The sequence below is a fragment of the Cavia porcellus genome, unplaced genomic scaffold (assembly GCF_034190915.1).
Source record: "Cavia porcellus strain 051 isolate PalLab524CR breed Dunkin Hartley unplaced genomic scaffold, mCavPor4.1 scaffold_1, whole genome shotgun sequence".
Taxonomy (NCBI): domain Eukaryota; kingdom Metazoa; phylum Chordata; class Mammalia; order Rodentia; family Caviidae; genus Cavia; species Cavia porcellus.
In genome coordinates this window covers 115636582-115658197 of record NW_026947484.1, presented here as the reverse complement: position 1 = coordinate 115658197, position 21616 = coordinate 115636582, and the positions used below count along the sequence as shown (strand labels likewise).

At 42.5% G+C, this 21616-nt stretch overlaps 1 protein-coding gene across 1 annotated transcript in view; it reads left to right on the top strand.

The window, feature by feature from the left end:
* The window catches only part of Abca4 (ATP binding cassette subfamily A member 4), a 124392-nt gene that overhangs the window by 46398 nt on the left and 56378 nt on the right, over positions 1 to 21616 (top strand). Inside the window, exons 12-16 of the mRNA XM_003478946.5 lie at positions 11041 to 11246; positions 11544 to 11720; positions 13564 to 13786; positions 17270 to 17491; positions 19487 to 19691. Of these exons, the coding sequence (XP_003478994.2) occupies positions 11041 to 11246; positions 11544 to 11720; positions 13564 to 13786; positions 17270 to 17491; positions 19487 to 19691 (1033 nt within the window). The remainder of the gene's footprint in view (positions 1 to 11040; positions 11247 to 11543; positions 11721 to 13563; positions 13787 to 17269; positions 17492 to 19486; positions 19692 to 21616) is intronic.

Sequence of the window (21616 nt, the reverse complement as noted above, 5' to 3'; positions counted from 1 at the left end):
GACTTCGAGTCTCCAGTCCTGAACCCACACATTTCTTGCATCCAATTTGCAGTACTACTTTGTTAGGCAGCCCTAAAAAGCTAAAATAAGGACTAAAATGAAAATTTATGCCACCCAAATAAATGCAGCATGATTGTGATATTGAAAAGTAATCGAAGCTCTGAGAACTAAAAGCATATCTTTAAGTCTTCTGTCACTATAGGAAATGACGGTAACTCAAAAGGCTTTCTTTTCTGTTACTAGGACTGAAATCTCTTTCTTCAGCCTCAGAGCCCTTGTTACTAAACAGCCCTTGAGTGGCCTAAAGAAAGTCTCATTCCCTGAATTTGGAATCATGGTGCACTCTAGGCCTGTGTGTGTGTGTGTGTGCGTGCGTGCGTGCGTGCGTGCGTGCGTGTGTGTGTGTGTGTGATGGGAACTTCTTACCTCTCCTGTGAGGACAAACAATCCAGGATCTCTGCTTCTTATTAGCAGTGTCACTCAGAGAAAGTCACTTTCTTTCTCTAAGCCTTAATTTTCTTATCTGTAAACATCCAAATAACAATATAACACCAACCTTAAAAGGCTGATGTTGATCACAAAATGAGGAAAAGGCACAGAGCAGAGCACTTAACACATCCTCCTCCTGTCCTAGCCCAGAATGTGAGTAAATAATCAGCTGTTTGGGTCCCCATACCCTCCTTCCTGGTGGCTCTGAGATAAAATAAGAGTGAGCCAAGCTCACTGTGGGGACATTTATACCGGTAGCTAGTGCTATAAACCACATGGAGGTCTTTGTGGTTCCCAACAAACGAGAGATGTACATTTTTCTCAGATTCAAACATTTTGCATAAACATTAGCCAGGTCACTTTACAGTAGGAAAAGTGACCTTAATATTAACCTTAGTGAATTGGCTTAAAGTCAAGGCTGTGTGTCACAGGGAGGGTGGGCTCCATTCTAGATTTCTGTGAACCATGACCCAAGGACTTCACAAACTAGTCTCAGATAACCTACCCCCAAAGAAGCTCCCACAGTCTCATTTAACCCTAACCACTCTTTCCTTTGATCTTTGCTTTTAACAGAGAAAAATACTGAGAAAAAATAATAAAGTCAGACCTGGTTAGCAGACCAGAGAAAGGGGGTGTGTACACATTTTGGGAGCCTCGCATCTCTCACCTGTGGAGAGATCATTTCACAGACCTTTGCATAAAACCACTTCTCCAAATTGGGAGACTGAGGACAAATGAAGCCTCACGTCGATAAATGTTTATTCTAGTCTATGTTTATGTATTTATATGCATAACTTTATGTATTTTTATTCATATCTACTTCTGAAGAAAATCATAATTACAAAAATGAATAAAACATTCCTCTAGTTACCCTTGAGTTAAAGCAAACATATATACCTCTCTCCTTTTATTTGTTTGTTCAGCAAAAGATTAGGCCTGGTGTGGATAAAACACTATTTAGAGTTCACGCTGGATTTTCAGATTTCAGGTTTTCAAGTTGCACATCAGGAAGTTGAACTCAGTCAAAGTTTAACATGAAATTACCCCTGATAGAAGCATAAAATTGTTCTTTAACCAAGTGCAACCACCTTTCTCCACATCTTAAAAAAGCATGCATTTATTAACTGCTCTACTTTGACTGTCAATACAGTCAGTAGGAGTACATAACCGTCATAGTGTTACAGCTTGGTGTTTATCTTGTTGAATTATCTGTAACCAGATTTTTAAACTACTTTTCCTCTGCTCTTTGCATGTGCCTGGCTACCTACCACCACTAACCAAACAGATTGTACTCAGGGAACATATTTTTCCAGGATAGCCTAACAAAAAATAGGATTAGGAAGATAAAGCTGCTGATCAAGTAACACACTTCAGAGTCAGATGTGTAGATATTTGTGAATTATCTATCCTATTTACTGCCTTTTTCTGTTGATTCACTAACTCCAGATATTGGGAAGCTAAGAAAGCATCAAGGAGAGTTAGGCAGAGTACAGAAGTCTATGCACGGGTACCCTTACCATTTCAAGGACCGTGAACTAGACCCAAGTGACTCAGGGGTGGTGAGCTTTATTTTACATCTCTTCAGAAATGAGCTGAGGGACGAAAAGGCAGGCAGAGGGTGGGCTGGAGTCATGGTGGAAGGACTGGACTTCATGGGACCTGCTATATGAGTCAGAACTGTACTGAGCACTTTGACATGTCATCTCCTACGGCAGCCCTTAGACGCCAGGCTTAATTGTCATCATTCAATAGAACTGAAAATGGAGCTCAAAGAAGTTTGACTGCCACACCAGGATCGAAGCATTCTAATCTGACTTATGACATGGTCTTTCTCCCATAATATGCATGGCATGTTAATAAAAACCAGTAAGTATTATTTAGATACAATGAGTCCAATAAAAAGAATAATTATTTTATAATATTCAGAATAATAGGCACTACAGTGAGCCCTTGACTTAGAAACTCAGTTCATTCCTGAGTGCTGGTTGTAACTCAGGCTGTCAGACGAAAGCTCAGGCTCCTCTGCCCAGCCTTCAAAGTCTCTCTGCTGTATACAGCAGATCTCTATGCCCTTAGAGAGATGTTGATCAGGATTTCTCAACTAACCCCCAAACAGGAAAGAATATTGTAATGTTCCTTTCAGAACTCTTCAAGGGTTAAACCTGTATCTGAGACCATCTAGAAGCACAAGTGGCTGGCTTTCGAGTCATAACTGAAGACTAAAATTCCAGTCATAACCCAAGTTGTTCATATGCCAGGCTGGTCATAACTTGAGGGTCCACTGTACTAAGAATGAGTCTCTTCTGCTTGAAAATAACTGGGTTCCAATAGGAACCAAAAAAAGCTTGAGTTTATTACATCATTCATGTATTTGCTAATATTGAACTAGATCCATGTAAATAAATATTGTTAATTCCTCAGTTCCCAGAAGCTCTTATTCCACCAGGAGAGGTAAGCACATCATTAAACAATGCCACAGTATTGCTATCTCAAAAAACTGGGGGTTTCAATAATTCCATCTGGTGACATAGAAACACATTGTACCAATCAAAATTCAAAACATCACATATCCTCCAAATACTGCCAGCTCTTCCTTCAAATTATGTCTGAGATCCTTCCTCCTTCTCTCTCTGTATATATAACCTTTATTCACAGAGGCCTCTATCTTGTCTCTTGGCCCCAGGCTTTCATTACTTCTGTTTGGCTCCTATATGGCTTCCAGCAAAACCTTTCTAAAATCCATGGACGGGGCTAGAGGTGTACACCAGAGATAGAGCACTTAGCTAGCACATATGGGGCCCTCTATTTGATTCCCAGTACCACAAAAAATAAAAACCCAAGCATGCCACCGCATATGACCTACAGCTCCTTGGTGATTCCTCAGTGCTATAAAGATCATGTCCTTTCTGGTCTAGCCCCCATACAGTTCTGGCACCCTATGAGGTGGTCTAAATCTCCCACCTTGAATAGCTGAGCCTTACTTCCCCATTCTGTTGCCTGATCAACATCCTCTTCTGTGCTTCAGGACTCAGCCCTGTGTCCCAAGCCTTTTATGTACCTTCGAGCCTCTCCACTGGATCCCTTGGTAGTTACTTATTCATACACTTCCGCAACTGTATTGACCTGAATCTCTTAAGGGCTGAAATGCTAATTGATTGATTCATTTCCCAGCTTACCTTATTGGTACTACAGTAGATTGGTCTGTGCCCGACCCTGTTGACCAAATATTGGGATGTAGTAACCTCTGTCTCCTAGAGTTGTTGAAATGATTGAACAAAAAACTCTGAAAGTTAAAATGCCCTGCAGTCACGAGGGATGATGGTTTTCTTGGGACCCCGCCAGACAGCAAGTTTGATCCAATGGTTTTGCTCCATTGTGTAGTTTAGGGCTCCAACTTGGCCTTTAGGTTCTATCACTGCATTTATTTGTTTTAAGAGAGACATTTTTTAAGTCACTATGCATTTCCTGCTCCTTTGCTTTCCTGTTGTGGTGCATTTCCTCACTCTGAGTAAATGTTTCACATGTACATACGCAGCCCCCAGTAGGCATGATGAAATTTATTGTAGTGTCTTTGACCTCTATCTTACTGTCCCAGCTAACCCAAACAGTCAAAACTATTTTATCTAGTGGCTTTTTCCAAGTATTGGGAAATAAATCCTGGCTGTTACATCTTTAGATCTGCCAGGAAATTCCCTCTGGGAACTTTGCCCACATCTACTGGCATTCTTCAAAAGGAGCCCCAGTGTGTCTACATTAATGCCAGCACGACCACTGGAGGCCTCTACAGGCATTCAGGGCATCTCTATTCTCTGCCCAAGCTTAAAAGTAAAGATATGCGATGTGGTACAGTGCCTTCCATATTTCTGAAGGCCTCACCCTGATGTGTAATAGTCAAAATATGGTTGCTTGGGCCACAGACTTATCATAGGGTATCAGCCCCCTTTATCAATTTCTAAGACAAAGAGAGACATTTCTTCGTTTCCCTTCCTCCACTGGATCATTCCCCACCTACTTGATAATTTCATGGATCTATTACTCAGTGTGTTTGAGTTGAAGAGGTCACAGCTGAAGAAGGAAGCCTGCTGCTCTTGATGCTTCTCCTCCAAGGTGGCCTTTGATTTCACTGTGTCAACAAATGACTGCATTGTCCAGAGGTCCCAAGCACAGCTGCTTGCATTGGAAAGAACATCAATCTCTTCCTTCCACCAGGTTGAACTGTACTTCCTGGTGAGTTACCAGAAGGAGCCATGGATTTATGTTTTGGATCCGTGATAGCGGACGCTGTCACTGTTTTTCTGCTACAGAGTTTGGGAATCAAGAGACCTAAGAAAGCCCATTGTGTGCTAAATGCTGCATTGTTGGCTGTTGTGGAGCATTATGATGGTTTTCATTGAAATTCTAAACTCTGTAATCTCCTTTGCCCAGAGCCTGCCTCTGAAGCCATGATACTGCCTTTCTTTTCCCAGTAGTGGTGCTGAGTTTGCTTTGAGCCTCTTACCTTAGTTAATTCCTGTCTACTTGGATTCTTCTCTCACTCCTTGATAGCACAGCTTCCCTCTGTGCAGAGCACATAGCTTCTATAGATGGACTCCATAGCCTCCCCTGCATTAGAACCTACTCTGCCATGACTGATAAGCCCATCAGACCAAACTAAAGTTAAACTCCAGGGCTGCTGCAGAGGGTTTCATCATCCAGCTCTGTCTTCCTAAACTACTCATGCACACACACACACACACACACACACACACACACACACACTAATATACATGCCCATTAGTGAAGATTTTAACTTCAGAGATCAAATGAAGCACCAATGGGGGATGAAGTCACTTGATGGGAGGCAAGTAGCCTTCCTGTGAGAATGAAAGAGACCACATCATGAATCATACCTCAGAGGGTGACCAAGGGGCTTCTGAATCCTATCCAAACAGCTTCCATAATTGTTCTGCCTTGACTCAAGAGGTTTGGTAAGGGTGACATTCTCAATTAGCTTTATAACATCTTGCTGTTCACAGAGTTGTCTGATTTTCAGCTAATGGCCAATGAGCAGTGGGTTAGGACCTACCACCCCCTCCACTACCATTGCCCAGCTGGGACATGGACTTTGGCTTCTGTCCAGAGCATTGTTCTAACCAGATGTTGTGCTGTGGATCAGCTCAGGATGGCTTATGTTCCCAGACAGATTATTTAAAGAAAATAACTGCCTTCCTCTCCAGATGAACAGCTGTCATGAATGAAAAGTAACCTGGCAAGGGCCTGAAAGTCAATTGACTCTGTTGAAATTCAAGATATTTTAGAAACAGTAATAAAAGCAGTATTTATTAATCCTCATTACTCGTACAACAATTGCATACACTTAATGGTTAAAAATGGACTCTGTCCCAAGAAAGTTTACCTCCTGTCTTATAAGTGAACTTGGAGCAGTCATGGTTACTGACCTGCAAAGTTCTTGGGAAGATGAAATGAATTAATACAAATAAAGCCCTTGGGCCAGTTTGAGGCACAGAATAAGTCTTTGGTGAGCACTGACTTTACTCCTGCTCCCAGCCCAGAATCAGCCTTTTATTCTTACAGTGAGGCATTTGTTGAATCATTCATAAACACTGCCTCTAACCCTCCAGACAAACCTCTGAAGTTGATGCATCTCAGTTTTATAATCAGGAAATCAGGAGGTACACAGCAGAAAATGGCAAAAGAGGAATGGCATGCAAGTCAGTCCAGCTCTCAGACCCTGTGCCACTCAACTTTCCAAGCTAGGGAAGATGAAAATGGGTCAGGAGCTCCAGGATAGAAATGTGTTCGAGAATCACACTGAGTATTTGAGAACTTTCTAAGTTTTGTGTTTTCTAGAGGGTATAAAGGTATCTATCAAAGGGAACATGTCAGGAAGTATAACTGTGAGTCAGCTGCCTGATAAGCCAGCCAGATGGAGCCTACATCACTGGAGGAGCTGAGAATGTCACAGAAAACATCAGCAACTCATTGCAGAATAGATTTTCCAATATAACATTAGAGGTCAAAGAAAAGAGGCTAGATGCTTTGAAAATCACATTATTAAAAATTATGGGTTTTTATTTCAGTAGTTATACTCACATTATCATAGCATAAATCCACTTTACAAATTTCTGCTAGTTTATTAGGGGACCCTGGAAGCACAGAATAATGTTCAAAGCTAGAATAGTACAATTACACTTATTGGGCAATGGCAAGCAGAAACACCGAAATGACACCCAGGATTTAGAGGCAGATTTACTTACACTGACAGACACTGATTGGATGATTCCCTGAACATCAGACCCTGATTTCTGGTGGTCTGGGGTTTATTTGGCATAAACAAGCAGGAAATACTGAGGCAGAATGGCTTGTCAATTGGTTTATATAATATACAACATAACGACCAGCTATGCATTAAAGTGACAGCTGTTTCTAAGAGAAAGAAGCAGCTGGAACTGGAACAGGAACTATTACCTGGGCAACCAAGGGACTGAAGTATACTCTCTGGGAGTGGGGGAGGAGGGGCATTTTCTGTTACGGTTTCAGTGACTAGAATTCTAGATTTAATGAATTGAATTTAGTAACTACTTATTAAGTCCCTATCATGAGAAAATATTATTCCAGAGACCACAATGAGCAAGATATAGCTCTGATCTCAAAGAAGTATCACTAGATTTGTGCTGGCCAATATAGTACCACTGATGGCTATTTAAATTTAAATTAATGGACTGGGGTCATTCATGAATTTGATCCCCAGTACCAAAATAAATAAATTTAAATTAATTAAAATTAATAATTCAGTGCTTCAGATGTTATTAGGTATGCTTCAAATGCTCAATAACCATGTGTAGTTACTGGTTACTATGTTGGACAGGGCAGGTGTGGAACAACTCTACCATTGTAGAAAGTTCTGCCAGACAGTGCTGAACACAGGGCAGGAAAGCTTCTTCTTAGGGAATTATGTCCTGACTTATGTTGGACTGGCTAGCCCTCAAAGGATTGAGGAGGTCAGCACTCCCCTGCAGCCTCAGAATTGAGGACAAGGATGCAGATTCTGCTTCTGACCTGTGTTGCTCTTGGGCAAGGTCTTTTGCTCCTCTGATTCAGTTTGTTCACCAGTAAAACAAAGACTTCAGAGCAGACTTAAGTGAGACTTGAGCCTGTCCTTGTGAAGCCGAGGGAACTGCCCAAATAAATGCTCCATGTGTGTGCCACATTACAAGGCAGATAGAATTTCGTCTCCCAAGGTAATGTTTTCATTTTGGAAATTTAATTTGAGATTGATTCTAATTGCAAATATCTATTTGTAGTTTTCTTTAAAAACTGAGACATAATATTTGTACATCTTTATGGGATAATTGAAATCATGTACATAATGTAATAATCAAGTCAGGGTACTAAGTATTTCCAGTTCTTCAGCCATTAATCATTCTTATGTGTTAGGAACCTCACATTTTCTTCTTAGTCATCTTGAAATATATCATTGGTTTCAACCAATAGTTATCTTACTGTGCTAAAAAAAAAAAGAACCAGAAGTAACTCCTCCACTCTATTTGGGGTACTTTATTGAATTTCTTTCCATTCCCCTTCCTCTCCCCTTCCCAATCTTAGTGACCATAGTTCCATTTGATTATTCTATAAGATTGATTTATTACTTTCCTTAAATGAATAAGATGAGTCCGGCTTATTTCATGTAATTGTATGTGCAGCTCTAAACTGGACCAGCTGATGGAAACTGCTATTGCTCATCTTCGCAGACCATCGATGTTTCCCCATAGCATGTCCATGTGTGTTTTGTTCATGTGCTTGAGTCCAGTTCTGAAGCCTCTTTGCCCAAGCAGCCATCACAGTCCCGTCCCCTACAGCAGAGCTGGTAGATTTAACCCTGATGCGCAGCCCTGGGCACCAGCTGTGGTGAGTTTGTGTACTAGACCCCCTCACAAACACACAGAGCTATAAGCAATGTGTTATTTCTTTTGAGAAGAAATGTACATTTATTGCGAACCTTTGGTGTGTGCTGTACTTAAGCCTTCATTTCATGTGAGGACTGGCCAGAGTTAGGCTGGACAATGAATAAATGCCTGATTTCAAGAAAACTGCTAGCAACAACAACAAAAAAATCCTCTGCTTCTTTAAACTCCATGGTGTGTGACTGTATTTATTAGTATTTTTTCATTGCACTACAAAATTAATACCTTCCTAAGTCTTGCCCTGTGATCTCTGGGTTCATCAAGGAGATGCCTATGCTCTTCCTGCCCACGTCAGCTAGAAAGCAATTTCTTTCATTTTCTTTCTTTTTATCTGGAATACTAGGAATATTATTGGAAACTGCTCCCAGGCTGCGGAGCCCAAGGCCAGACAGCTTCATTCAGGAGACCCAAGGAGGCTGGGTTTGCAACACTGGTGATGTTCAAATACAGCCCCTCAGTAATAAGAAGCTTCTGTGTCACAGTCTGGTGTCCCGTGGCAGGACTAAGAAGTGAGTGGTTTTCAGTGAATGAGTTGGGTTTGCCTGTTTCGTGACTGCAACCAGAGCTCAGGTCTTCCTATCTGCCTACATTTGTTGTGTCTTCATTTCTTTTGGTAACAGTTGTAAATGCCAATGAACTGGAGTTGGATGCCTATTCTACCGCCTTGGAGAAGTTGCTCAGCCTCCAAGAGTTTAAGTTCCTTGGGCTACAAAGCAAGGAAACACTAACCGTTCTTTGCCTACCATTCAAGACACAGTGAGCACAGGCAAGGCCCCCAAGCCACGGGATACGTGCCCGAGACTGGACACTTCTTCCCGCAGTGCCCAAGGCACCCAAAGGAGCTCGGCCAGAGCTGCAAAGTGCAGAGAGAATTCAGGGTCTGCCACTTCCTCTCTACATCACCTCAAAAAGATCTCCACCAGGGCTTCAGCCTCCTTTCCAGCAAGATGAACATCCAGCTAATCACCAGGGAGTTAATCTGTTCCTTCGAACCCGTGTTACCCCAACTCCCTTCAAACCTAGTCTTACCACTTACTTCCTTGGCCCCACCCAGGGATCTTTTGATACCACTCTACTTCCCCTTATAACCCACTAGTGATCCTTATGGTTATCTGGGTTTGTCCAGATCGCCTAGGTTTAACACCAAAAGCCTATGTGCTAGGAACTCTCTCACCTGATTGGTGACACGACAGAGTCCAGTAGAACAAGTGTTCTGGTCCCCACTACTCACCTCTGTCCACCCTTGTTCAATTCTTTGTAACTTGCAATTAACTACTTGGGAAGCTTTTAAGAAAATACTATACCATGGACCTGCTCTGGAGGCTTTAACTGTTGGGGTAGAGCCTGGCATAGGCATCTTTTTAAGGCTTTCTAGTGATCTGAAGCACAACTGAGGAGAGGAAGTCCTGCTCCATTCTCATCGTTCCCAGGACACCTTGAATGTTATTTCTTGTACCTAACCTAAAGCCCCTGTTCCTTTGGCTTATCCTCCTCCCACTCACAGGTCTCTTCCTCCAGGCAGTCTTCTAAGATTCCTCCCATAGACTTAATCATTCCCTCGTTTCTCAGAGTCTGCTGAGATTGCTTTCATCAGAACTGATCATCCCATACTGCAATTGCTGGTTCATGCCAACCCTCTCCTTCATTAAGCTTGAGTTTCTTTCAGGGAGAGACTTTATCTTTCTTCTTTGTGTCCTGGGGCCAGGCAGGCTCTGGCACACTGAACATTCTCAGTTAAGTATTTGGTGAACAAATGAATCAAGACCAGGCCATCTGACCTCTTAGGAGTTACATTCTAAGAAAGAAGCATGGACACAAATATCCCTGGCATATTACAGGACCAATCAGTAGAAGAAAAACTCAAATGCCAGTACAATGTAAAGACTTTAATAAGTTTATACAAGCAGGCTACCTCATATTTAAATTAAAAGATACTTTTAGTTTTGTGCTTTTGTGGGTAACTTTTTGTTTTCCTTTTCTTGGAGGAAAAAAGAGACTAAACAGAAAAAATTTTCCTCCTCTGCTGGTATTTCTTGTCATAAACTTGTCACTGGAAATAATTTCTCAGATGGAATTATTTTGGCTCCCTGTTTGTCTTTCTTCTTCTCTGTTCTTCCCTCCACTGACCATCTCCTGTGTTTGGAAAGAACAGGGAAGTTTCAGTGCTAGGAATGTTTTTCTCTCTCTCCTTAACCTTGTTTTATCGTCAGGCTTTTCTGATCTTCAAAGCAGGCTGTGTCCACGGTGACCCCACTCCCTCGCCTCTCTGTGTGGGGAGTGAGGGCTGTGAGTGTTTTTGTCATTTTGAAGACTTGTATATTTGGACAGCCTTGGACAGCTGGGCAGTGCAGTGCCCTCTAACTCAGCAGGGAGAAGCTCAAGTCAGCAATTCCAGGTCCCCTGCACCCCCACACCTAGACGCATTGAGAAATTAACACCAGACTTCAGAGTTATGCAAACATGAAATTTCTAGGTCTCCTTGCTTTGACCCATCCTCTGGGACAGCAACTTATCCTCTGCCTTTTTGCACTCCCCTGAATCTCTGTGGCTGCTGTTCATCAACCTCTCTCTTTGTGCTTGTCTGTAGTGCCTGGTCCTGGATAAGTTTGAAAGCTATGATGATGAAATTCAGCTCACCCAACGAGCCTTGTCTCTGCTGGAGGAAAACAGGTTCTGGGCTGGTGTGGTGTTTCCTGACATGTACCCCTGGACCAGCTCCCTACCACCGCATGTGAAGTACAAGATCCGGATGGACATAGATGTGGTGGAGAAAACCAATAAAATCAAGGACAGGTGATGTTTCAGGAAGAGTTTCTGGGTTTTCTGAAATCCATGAAAATTACATTTGATATTAAGGGATTGTAAAATTAAGCTAAATAAGAGGTAATAAGATTTTTTGTGCAGTTCAAAGTGGAGTCCTTAAATGAGAGCAAATAGATTCACATTGTGGCTCATAGTCTTCTAGAAATTAGAACTGCATAAGTAGGAAACTTTAGGAGAAAGATTTCAAGAGAACATACTCCAAGTCACCTTGATTTTGCCTGTCCCTATTCACGATCTTTGTCCCTCCTTCCTGTTGTGTCTTCTTAGGTACTGGGATTCTGGTCCCAGGGCAGACCCCGTGGAAGATCTCCGGTACATCTGGGGAGGCTTTGCCTATCTGCAGGACATGATTGAGCAGGGGATCACAAGGAGTCAGGCCCAGGTGGAAACTCCGATTGGAATCTATCTCCAGCAGATGCCTTACCCCTGCTTTGTGGATGACTCGTGAGTCCCAGGACTCCATCCTCCTCCTTGACAAGCTAGGGGTGCTTGAGGTTGGGCATTCCCTCATTGAAAGAACCCCAGGGCCCAGGACAAGAGAATGGAACTCTGGGGAAGAATGGAACTCTGACTGCTTCAGATGGGGGTAGGGAAAGTGAAGAAAGAATTAGTGTTGGATGTGCAAAAGGAAGGTGAAATTAAAGCACAGGAAGTGAAGTTGGGGGAGGAGACAAAGGCTTTTTATATTTCCCACTAGGTAATACGTTTGGTATGTGGCAGGGTTCTGGTCCGAGTGTTTGCCCAGCGATTGCCAAATCAGCAGATTTTGAACTCTGCATGGCAAGTAAGTCTGGTTCCTAGGAGCCTCAGAATAATGCAGCTCATTCCCTAATTAACATGTGCATGATGTATGCTTGATTGAAAGGTGGAGGGATATTTTGGATGGTCTTAGACCTTTCTCCTTAACTACCCCCATTCCCGGGCCGGTGCTCCCTTGGCTAGTAGCCTGCTAAGGAAGTAGCCCACTGCTTTGTTGATAATGGATTTAAGCATTGGTAGAAAGAAGGACAGAAAGGGGAAAATGCTGGAAGAGCTCATTCCAGCTGGGGCAGATGGGTCAGAAGCAGTCCCTAGACAATAATAGAGACCTACCGTTAGCTTATGGTCTCACTCCTGGAGGTTGGGGAGTTGGAGGGTCTGAGAAGTTCACCAGAATGTACCTGTCTGTCTGAAGGGTTCAGGAAGGAGAAAAATATGACCAGTCTGAAGAAAGGAAGAGTCACACTGCCAGTTGGAGATTGTAAAATAGAACCCAATCTGGACACAGGAAACTTCTCTCAACACTCTAGTCCAATCAGTTCTCCAGCCGCAACTCTATGGAAGATTAGAGATAAAGTGGGTGTTCTGCACTTGGAGAAAAGATGTGAAGCAGAGCCCAGGCCCACTCTGGGACCACACTGAGAATGGCTGGCAAGGAAGTGGGGGTGTGGCAAGGCAATAGGGCCTGGGTCATCCAGTGTGGGAGAGTCCTCTGGTGGCCAACCCCAGAGTTGCCTGAGTTATGACTGGTTCTCTCCCTGCAGTCATTTGAAGTGAAACCACCCCATGCTAGAATTGGATCTCTTCCTGTGACAGCACCCCACAATTTCCGCTAGATAATAAACCCAAGAGCTTTACAAGTGTGGCTTACACAGGTAAAATGTGTAAAGTTCACCATGAAGGAATTCCAGCCTGTCAAATCTAACCAACTCGCTGGACTATATGTTCAGAGATCAACTCCACCTGTGCTGGTTGGTGAATCAGTGACTATTCAATCACTGACTTATTGACTGGTCACTTGGCTTCTGAAAGTGCCACACTGATTAGTTATCTTGCCCCTCACTCCACATAACTAGAATGTAACCTTTCAGGGCAGACAGCAATGGGCTGGTTCACTCAATGGAAGTCCCATCATCAGCTCCCCTTGTCTGCCCTCCATGTCTCAGCTTGCATGCCAGTGAGCAGGCAACCTCTCTGTTCCAAACACTCCCTGCACTGTTGAGTCTTCAGTCTTTTCCCACACGGCCCTATAGGGACGAGCTGCACTATGTGACACAGATGATATGATTTTTTATAGAGCATTCATCTGAGCTATTCAGAAAGCTGCTATCTTGCTCTGAAGAAAAAGTAATGCTCCAGGGAAAATACAAAATGTATTAAAATATTCCATCCCATTGAATGGTCAGGGAAGAATTTACCATTTTCCTTTCCCTCCACCTAAACTTTGTTCTCAATGCAGTTGTTCAACAATCATTTGTTCTGTATCTACAAGGCATGCTACTATTCTGCTTCTCTCCTCTTGCTTTAGTTTTATGATCATCCTGAATCGCTGTTTCCCTATATTCATGGTGCTGGCATGGATCTACTCTGTCTCCATGACTGTGAAGGGCATCGTCTTGGAAAAGGAGTTGAGGCTAAAGGAAACCTTGAAAAATCAGGGTGTCTCCAATGCAGTGATTTGGTGTACCTGGTTCCTGGACAGCTTCTTTATCATGTCAATGAGCATCTTCCTTCTGACGCTGTTCATTATGGTAAGCCAAAGGGAAAAGGCCCAGAAATGTCTGAATAGGTTTTTTCCCCACCCTTCCTTTTGTTAATGAACTTTTCCCTGGATTAGTCATCTGGCCACCAAGTAAAGAATGGCCTCTAGCTTCCCAGTTCTTTCAGCCTAGGTAGAAAACACTATAGAGACACAATCTTCCCCCACAGAGTCTCTATATCATAATATCATCTTTCCATCTCCCATTCCTGCCTAGGGAGCCCCAGCATATTTAAACCTTCCAGTCCCACCCCCGTAGCCATCTGGAGATGCTGCTACTAACAGAGCTCAGTCCAGGGTGGTTGTGTGTTCAAAGGGCCTCTCTCCTTCCAAACACAGAAATGAGATCAGGGAGTGTCTTCTAGGATTACCATTCCAACAACTGACTATGGCTAGAATGTAAAGAGCCCTTTCACAGTAACCACAGGGAAGGGATGGGGACTGTTCATTAATCATCACCATGGCCAGACCATTCACAGCTTCACCAAGAAACAATCTGCCTGCAAAGTCTCCAAGACTTCTGTTTTTAAAAAAATGGAATTTGGTGTTCATCGGTGATTTTGAGTTTTTATAGCCTGACAACACTGATCCAACCTCTGCAAACTTGCAACACCCTTACAAGCTAGAGTTGGAAATGAAACATCATTGCACAATACACTGCTCTCCTTCATTTTTAGTTCTTCCACAGTACATGATCTTTTGTACTTGTTGATTGATAGTAATAGTTTTGATATTTTATTGGATGGACTCTGGTGTGATTTTTATACTTCAGGTTCTACAAGCTCCTGATACAAACTCAACAAGTTTGTTCTGCTCTTCATCAGTATCATATTGCATGCCCCTCTGTAACTGGCAATACATGGGAGACCATACCTGGTGCCTTCCTGATTTAGAAATGTCCCTTCATGAGTCCTGTCCAACTTACACACATCCATTTAATCTAAAACCTCCCCTTTCTCTTCATAGCAAAAATGTCCTAAATCTTAGGAGTTTCGTTTGCTAACATTGCTTTGTAATCCAATGTGCTGTGGCCTTTGCCAAAATCTTGTGCAAGAATTTGATCAAAACCAGTGCAGAAATAGAGGTCATTCTGCTCAGATAACCTCACCCCAGCCAATATCCTTTGCATTTGCCAAAGTTCTCAGAGCTCTACAGAGATGAGCAGCTGAACTCCTTGTTATTCACTCAGCCTACTCCTACTCTGAGGACCTTTTGTGTCCTCAGAATTAAAGGAGTCAATGAGTAAATCTGACTTAATGGCCATGAAATTTTGCCTGACTTGCTTCTAATAAGTGACAATGAGCTCTGCCTTCCTAAAAATGGGTGAGTGCGACTTCAAAGCTTTTAGGATGTGAGGTAAAGAATGTTCAGCAAGAGTTTGTAGCACAAAGGGATTTCTCCTTGTGGGAACCAGAATATTGTTTTAGTGAAGACGGAAACAAAGCTTTCCACACAAAAATAGGGCTTTCCTTTGAAAGACTCCCATCTTTCACTTGTCCCTTCCTCCCCTACTCAACAATGCAGGAAAGAAGCTGGAAACAGGGACAATGGGAAGGTTCCATTGTTATTCTTTTATTAAGAACAAAAAGCAAAAATGGTTATTGGAGAAGCCAAGGCCAATGAAACTGTGGGGTTGGCCAAGTAAATCGTATTCCTGGTTTAAAATGATGAGAAATTATGCAGCCCTAAGTTTGCAGGACTTTGCTTTGGGCTGGGATAAGAAAGTGATTTCATTCTGCTGAGAACAGTGACAGTTTTCCCAAAGTTCTTCCAGCCAAAACTACATGTTCAGCCATGGATTTGCTTTTCTGGAGGTACATATGCTTAAGGAAAAACTGTGGGGCTTTCCAGGATGGTATGGAGCACTTTTTAAACATAAAATTAGGAATTCTGAGTCTTAATTTTACTTTAATTTAGGTTTTCTGAGGCTTTCCTTCTAGTTAAGCCTTCCATCTCCTTTTGCCATTTTTTTCTATTTCTTAATCTGTTCTTTAAGTGACCAACAGGCATGAGAACATGAAAGAAGAATGTTGGCCATAGAAGATAAGAGGCACATTTATTCCACAAAATTCTTACATGCTAATGGTTGATATTGATAATTGATTTTTCTTCTCTGAGAGGAATCCAGTGCTTTCAAGAACCATTACCACAGGTCAGAACTCAACAGCGAGATGAATCTATACCTAAAGAAGGAGTAGGAAAAGGAAAAAGTAGTAAGCAAAATGTGAAGACACGAATTCTTTTAGTGTGTTAAGCAGCACAGTGTTTGTCTTCCTCTGACACTGCCACGCACCCGTGTTCCACTGAGGTGGAGGTGGCCCAGTGGTGTTAGACAAGGGTTTCTGAGGCCCAAATGGCATTCCCAGAATTTTCATACTATACTTAGGTCTTTATATTCCCAAGAAAAGCATGAAGCACAGATGATCTGTATGTACCTGGAGATACACTTGAAGGGTTAAACTCCTCATGGGATGGCTATAGTAAATGACAGTGAAGAAAGTCTAATACCTTTGAACATCTGAATTTATCCTACAGTGTAATAAGGAAGCAGGTCTCCTGGTGAACATTGTCACTTTGGTCTTGTTTTCTACATGGCCAGTGTGAAAGATATTGTAGATTACATACAATTATTCACATCATATTCATGGATGAGGAGGACCAATCCACTTCCAAGCAGTCTGGGTTTTTAACTGACATTTTCGCCTTTGTGAGTGTCAAACCTCAGAAACCAGCATAGATAGTTCAGTCACCAGGCCAAGCCCCAGGCAAAAGATTGAAGCTTGTTCTTCACAGTATCTCCCCTCCCCTCTGTCCCATCTACTCAGAACACCCAGAGTTCTAGTGATGCTCTGAGCCCCCACTCAGATCTCCCTCCCTTTCCCTGAGCAGATTTCTCCACACTCTTCAGTTCCCATCATAGATTTACGTACTTTAACCCACAACAATTACTAGTAAAAGATATACTTAGGCACATTAAAATTTTAAAGAGTTTATTTGAGCAGACAATGATTCATGAATCAGATGGCTGTAGACCACAAGCAGTTCCTCTAAGTGGGGTAAAGAAGTGAGACAAAGACAAAGAAAATATTTGGTAGGTTTAAAGTCTCTCAGAGATTAGTGGGCAATTTCTGAATGGTTAAATTGTTTGGAGGAGTTAGGTTTTGGTTTTCTTAGACACTAGCACCAGTTCAACGTAATGGTTTCCCAATTAATTTTTTTTAACATTACTAATGATTGGCAGGCAGCCTAATGTGTGGCCTTGTTCAGGAAAATCAGTGTGTGTAAGATTAAAGGAAATCAAGCCATTGAGTGTGTGTTGTGGACGTTTAGGCACTAACGATGGACTGGCCAAGAAACTCGGCTAGGTCTGACAGCTTCAGGAGGTCCTGGCTTCACCACACACAGGTCACCTCAAGTGGGACAGCACTGCTAGGCATGGGCAGGAATTACTGGTGCATGATCTGTTTGGTTCCAGCATGGAAGAATCCTGCATTACAGTGATCCTTTCATCGTCTTCCTGTTTCTGCTGGCTTTCTCCACTGCCACCATCATGCAGTGCTTCCTGCTCAGCACCTTCTTCTCCAAGGCCAGCCTGGCCGCAGCCTGCAGCGGTGTCATCTACTTCACCCTCTACCTACCACACATTCTGTGCTTTGCCTGGCAGGACCAGATGACAGCTGAGCTGAAGAAAGCTGTGGTGAGGAACTTTGGGGCACCCCAGCCTATGATATAATCTCCTCCAAAGGGTCTGTAGCAGTCCAGTCAGCTCTCTGAGGAGGTCCACTTTGCCTTTTGGCTCAAAAGAACAGAAGGTTGAAAAGCTAACATAAGGTCCAGAGGCAAAAGTGAGAGCAGCCTCCACCAGGAGCAACCTAACAGCTACTCCTCACTAGACCTGCTTCAGTAATTTGCCTGGGAGTCACTGAACAAACCAGTTAAACTGGCAGCCCCCACTTTTTCTAGGGAGAAGAACTGGCCACCCATTTCACTCAGCTTTCCTCTCATGTGTGAAAAGAATCAGAAAGGCAAGAACTTGTTCTCTCTTACAGTCTGCCCAGAAAAATGGTTCCATTAATTAAAAGTTTTTTTTTTCCATTCTAAAGAACTGGAATGAGAGAAGTTCTACAATTGTCTCCAACCACTGTGTCACAGCATGTCCTGCATGTTACTCAGACAGTGCGTTTCAACTCACCACCTGAGTATCGCTCAGCTGGCACCATTTCTACCAGTTGACTCTTGTTTTGAATAAATTTGATAAAATTGTCCTTTTTATATTTGCTATTATAAAAATTAATTTAAAAAGCAATTTTTGGTCATCTTGTATTTAAAGAATTGGAGTGCTCTACTAGCAGACAGAAAGGGTATAGAAATGAGCCCACAGCATTAGGCTATCGATCCAGAAAGTTCCAGAAATTGGTTGGATTACCTGAGAGAACCTTTAGTTCAAGATTCCCAAACTAAAATTTTTTACGTACTAAAATTGTTTTCAAATAAGGATTTCTACCCCTTTCACTAGCCCATGCTCATCAGTCTCAGCCCCAAAGAGCAGTTTTTCTTGTTCTCCAAAATCTCCCCAAGACTGTGCTGTCAAGTTAAAAAAAAAAAAAAAAATGGCAACCTCTCTGTTGGCAGAAGAATAAGTTTTCACAGCTCAAAATGTATTTGACTCCAGAGTTGCCAGGGCATCTAACTTTAATTTATCAGGTTAACCATTTATAGCACCCAGTTTTCTAAGATGATCACAGTGGATAGTAGTGAAGTCCTTGTGACTCCGCCTGTGGGCAGAGCTGGGCTGTTTTGGTAGTCAGTGGGTAATCAGACCAGTGCTAAGCCAACTTCTTGGGAATGTGAACCATCAGGAAGCTGTAGGTCTGGCAACTGTGTGGGCAAAAGTGAGGCTGAAATTTATAAAAATGTTTTGTGATCATTAGCTAAAGAACCCTCCATTTTATTTTATTTTATTTTTTACAGAAATACACTCTGAACTCTATCTAGGGCCCTCCAAACTGTAGGAAAATCTCTGAGCAGAGGAAAGGGGACTAGCAAATCCCTCTGCATGAGCTGTAGGTTCTCTATTGCGTCAGAGACCACCCCTGGGAACTTGGCTGGGGAACTTCCTTCTGCACTCCCTCTAGTCAATTATCTGGTTCTCTGCACAGAGAACTTAAGATGATTGTCCCCTGGCTGGAGATGGGAAAGGTAGGCCATGCAAGCTGAGGTCTCTCAATCTCTCTAACCAACCTTACGAGATCACAAGAATATCCCCCGCCTAGCTCTCACTGGTCCTAGAAAACTGATAATTTTGTGGACCCTTCCAGTAGGATTCTCACAGAGCAGATCAAGTTAGTGTCTTTGTTCCGCCCAGTAGAATTTGCTCTTCCAGAAAAGGAGACAGAAGGGGAAAAGGTAAGAACCTTGGTTCTTTGATGTATCACGCAGTGTAGCCTTCCTTTGCTTCTTCTTTACACTACAACTCAACAGTTCCACTGAGCAGGTGAGCAGGGTTTTCTAAGACCTGAGACACATTCCCAGAATCCTCTTTCTGTGCAAAATCTGCCTTAACTTCCCTCAAATAGCCTTACCCTAGGACACAACATGGGCCCTTTTGTAGTCCTCCTCCCTGTCCTGTGACATCTTATTGCTGTTGTTTTGGGTGAAAGACCTCTCTTCCCCACCCCACCCCACTCTGCAGAGCCTGCTGTCTCCTGTGGCGTTTGGGTTCGGCACTGAGTACCTGGTTCGCTTTGAGGAACAAGGCCTGGGGCTGCAGTGGAGCAACATTGGGAACAGCCCCATGGAAGGGGATGGGTTCAGTTTCCTGTTGTCCATGCAGATGATGCTCCTGGACGCAGCTCTGTATGGCTCGCTTGCTTGGTACCTTGACCAGGTGTTTCCAGGTAAGCAACTCCCTCCCCAAAGTAAAGATAATTGACTTCTTCAGCTCCCCAGATCTTTCCCTATTCATCTAATTAAATTTGATCCCTTCTAATCTCTTTGAATTTGGACTTGTAGAACAAAAATTGCAATTTAAACCTAGAGGTCAACAGCCCACTAGCGAATGCTCTTCGTTGTACTCTAGAAACTGATCCAGAATCTGATCCTGTATCCCCACCCCTCCCACCTTCCAGGCCAAGCTTCCTTCTCCCACCATACTTCTTCTAGTCTGCTGTTTAGATCTGTTCAGAATCCACCTCAGATCCTATCAGCTTTCTGTATCCAGGAGAGGCTTTTCCTCCAGGGCTATTTCCTCTTGCTGAGGGTAAAACTCAAGTGTCCCAATCCTGAATTAGCAGATGTTCCATTCCGGGGGCTCTGACTACCCTCCGCATCTGCTCCTCTCTTTTCCCTAGTGTCGCTCTGCTCCAGTCCTAATGGCCTCCCTCGTAAATGTGCAACACAGTACACACATTTCTCACTGCCAGGAGTGCGTTCCTCCCCGCAGCACCCCTCCTATCTGCAGGCTTGCTGTCTTACTTTTCTTAGGTCTCTGTTCAATTGTTGCTTTATCACAGAGTGTTTTGTTTTGTTTTGTTTTGTTTTGTTTTGTTTTGAGACAGAGTCTTGCTATGTAGCTCAGGCTGTCCATGAAATTCACTATGTAGTCCAGGCTGGCCTCAAACTCACAGGGATCTTTCTGTCTCAGCCTTCTGGGTACTGAGATTGCAGGCATGTGTCACCATGCCCATCTATCACAGGGATCTTTCCAGGCCAACGATATCTAGACATCTATCACTATGTAAACAATATCTCTTCGGTGCCCCCATCCCCTTTCCCTACTTTTTTTGATAAGCATCACCACCTGACATGAGGTATCTTTATGTGTGTGTATTTACTGACTCTACCATTGTTAAAACAAGCCCACATTTAGAAGCTATGTTAAGCCCAAAGGACTTTTGGGTTCCTTAGAAAATGAATGCATTTATGTGGAGATATCTATAGGCATATATTTATATGAGATACATTTCAGAAATAATTCCTTCAATTAAAAATCAACATAGAAAAAGAGGCTCCTATTATCTTGTTTTGAAGTCCTGTAATGCTTTCATTGTTTTGTTTTAATTAGTTTTATTCTGTTTTGTTTGGTTTGGTTTTACTATGATTGTATGGGCAGCTATTTTGAAGATAACAAGAAGCATTATGGTAACCTTTGTTGATTTCTTACTATCTTGTTTTGAAGTCCTGTACCACTTTCTTTGTTTTGTTCTGATTGACTTTATTGTGTTTTATTTTGTTTGGTTTTATTCTCATTAAAATAAAATTTTACAAAAATAAGAGAGAATGAATAATACAGTATAAACAGAAAATTTACTTATTCAACTAACATTTAAGGTGAGACTATTTAAAATTGCTAAGTATTCATAAGTAAAAAATTAAATAAGCTAAATAAATAATATTTTATTTCCAAAACAAAACAAAAAACAAGGCACAAAGTGGCCACATAGTCTGTAGACAGCACTGCAGCTCAGAGTGTACCTGACATTTGGTAAGCCCTGAATAAATACCTAATCCGCAGCGTGGAAATTCAACTCCTGGATCAAAGTTAGCTGTTTGTACAGTTTTCTATTTACTTTGTAGAAAATCAGATTTTCCTTCAAATTGGTGTTTTCTAGGGCTAGAGACACCTCATCTTTATTTGAGTGTTTCCATGGCAACTAAGAGCCTCCTTCGGCTATAGCACATAAACCTGGCTCCTGATACTGCAGCAAGAGCACGCAGAGAAGAGTGAGGCTGGGCTGGTCCGTAGGAAAGGACAAATCCTATCTCTCAGGAATAAGTAGGCAACAGTCCTGAGGAGGAGGAAGACAGCCAGGCTCAGCCCACC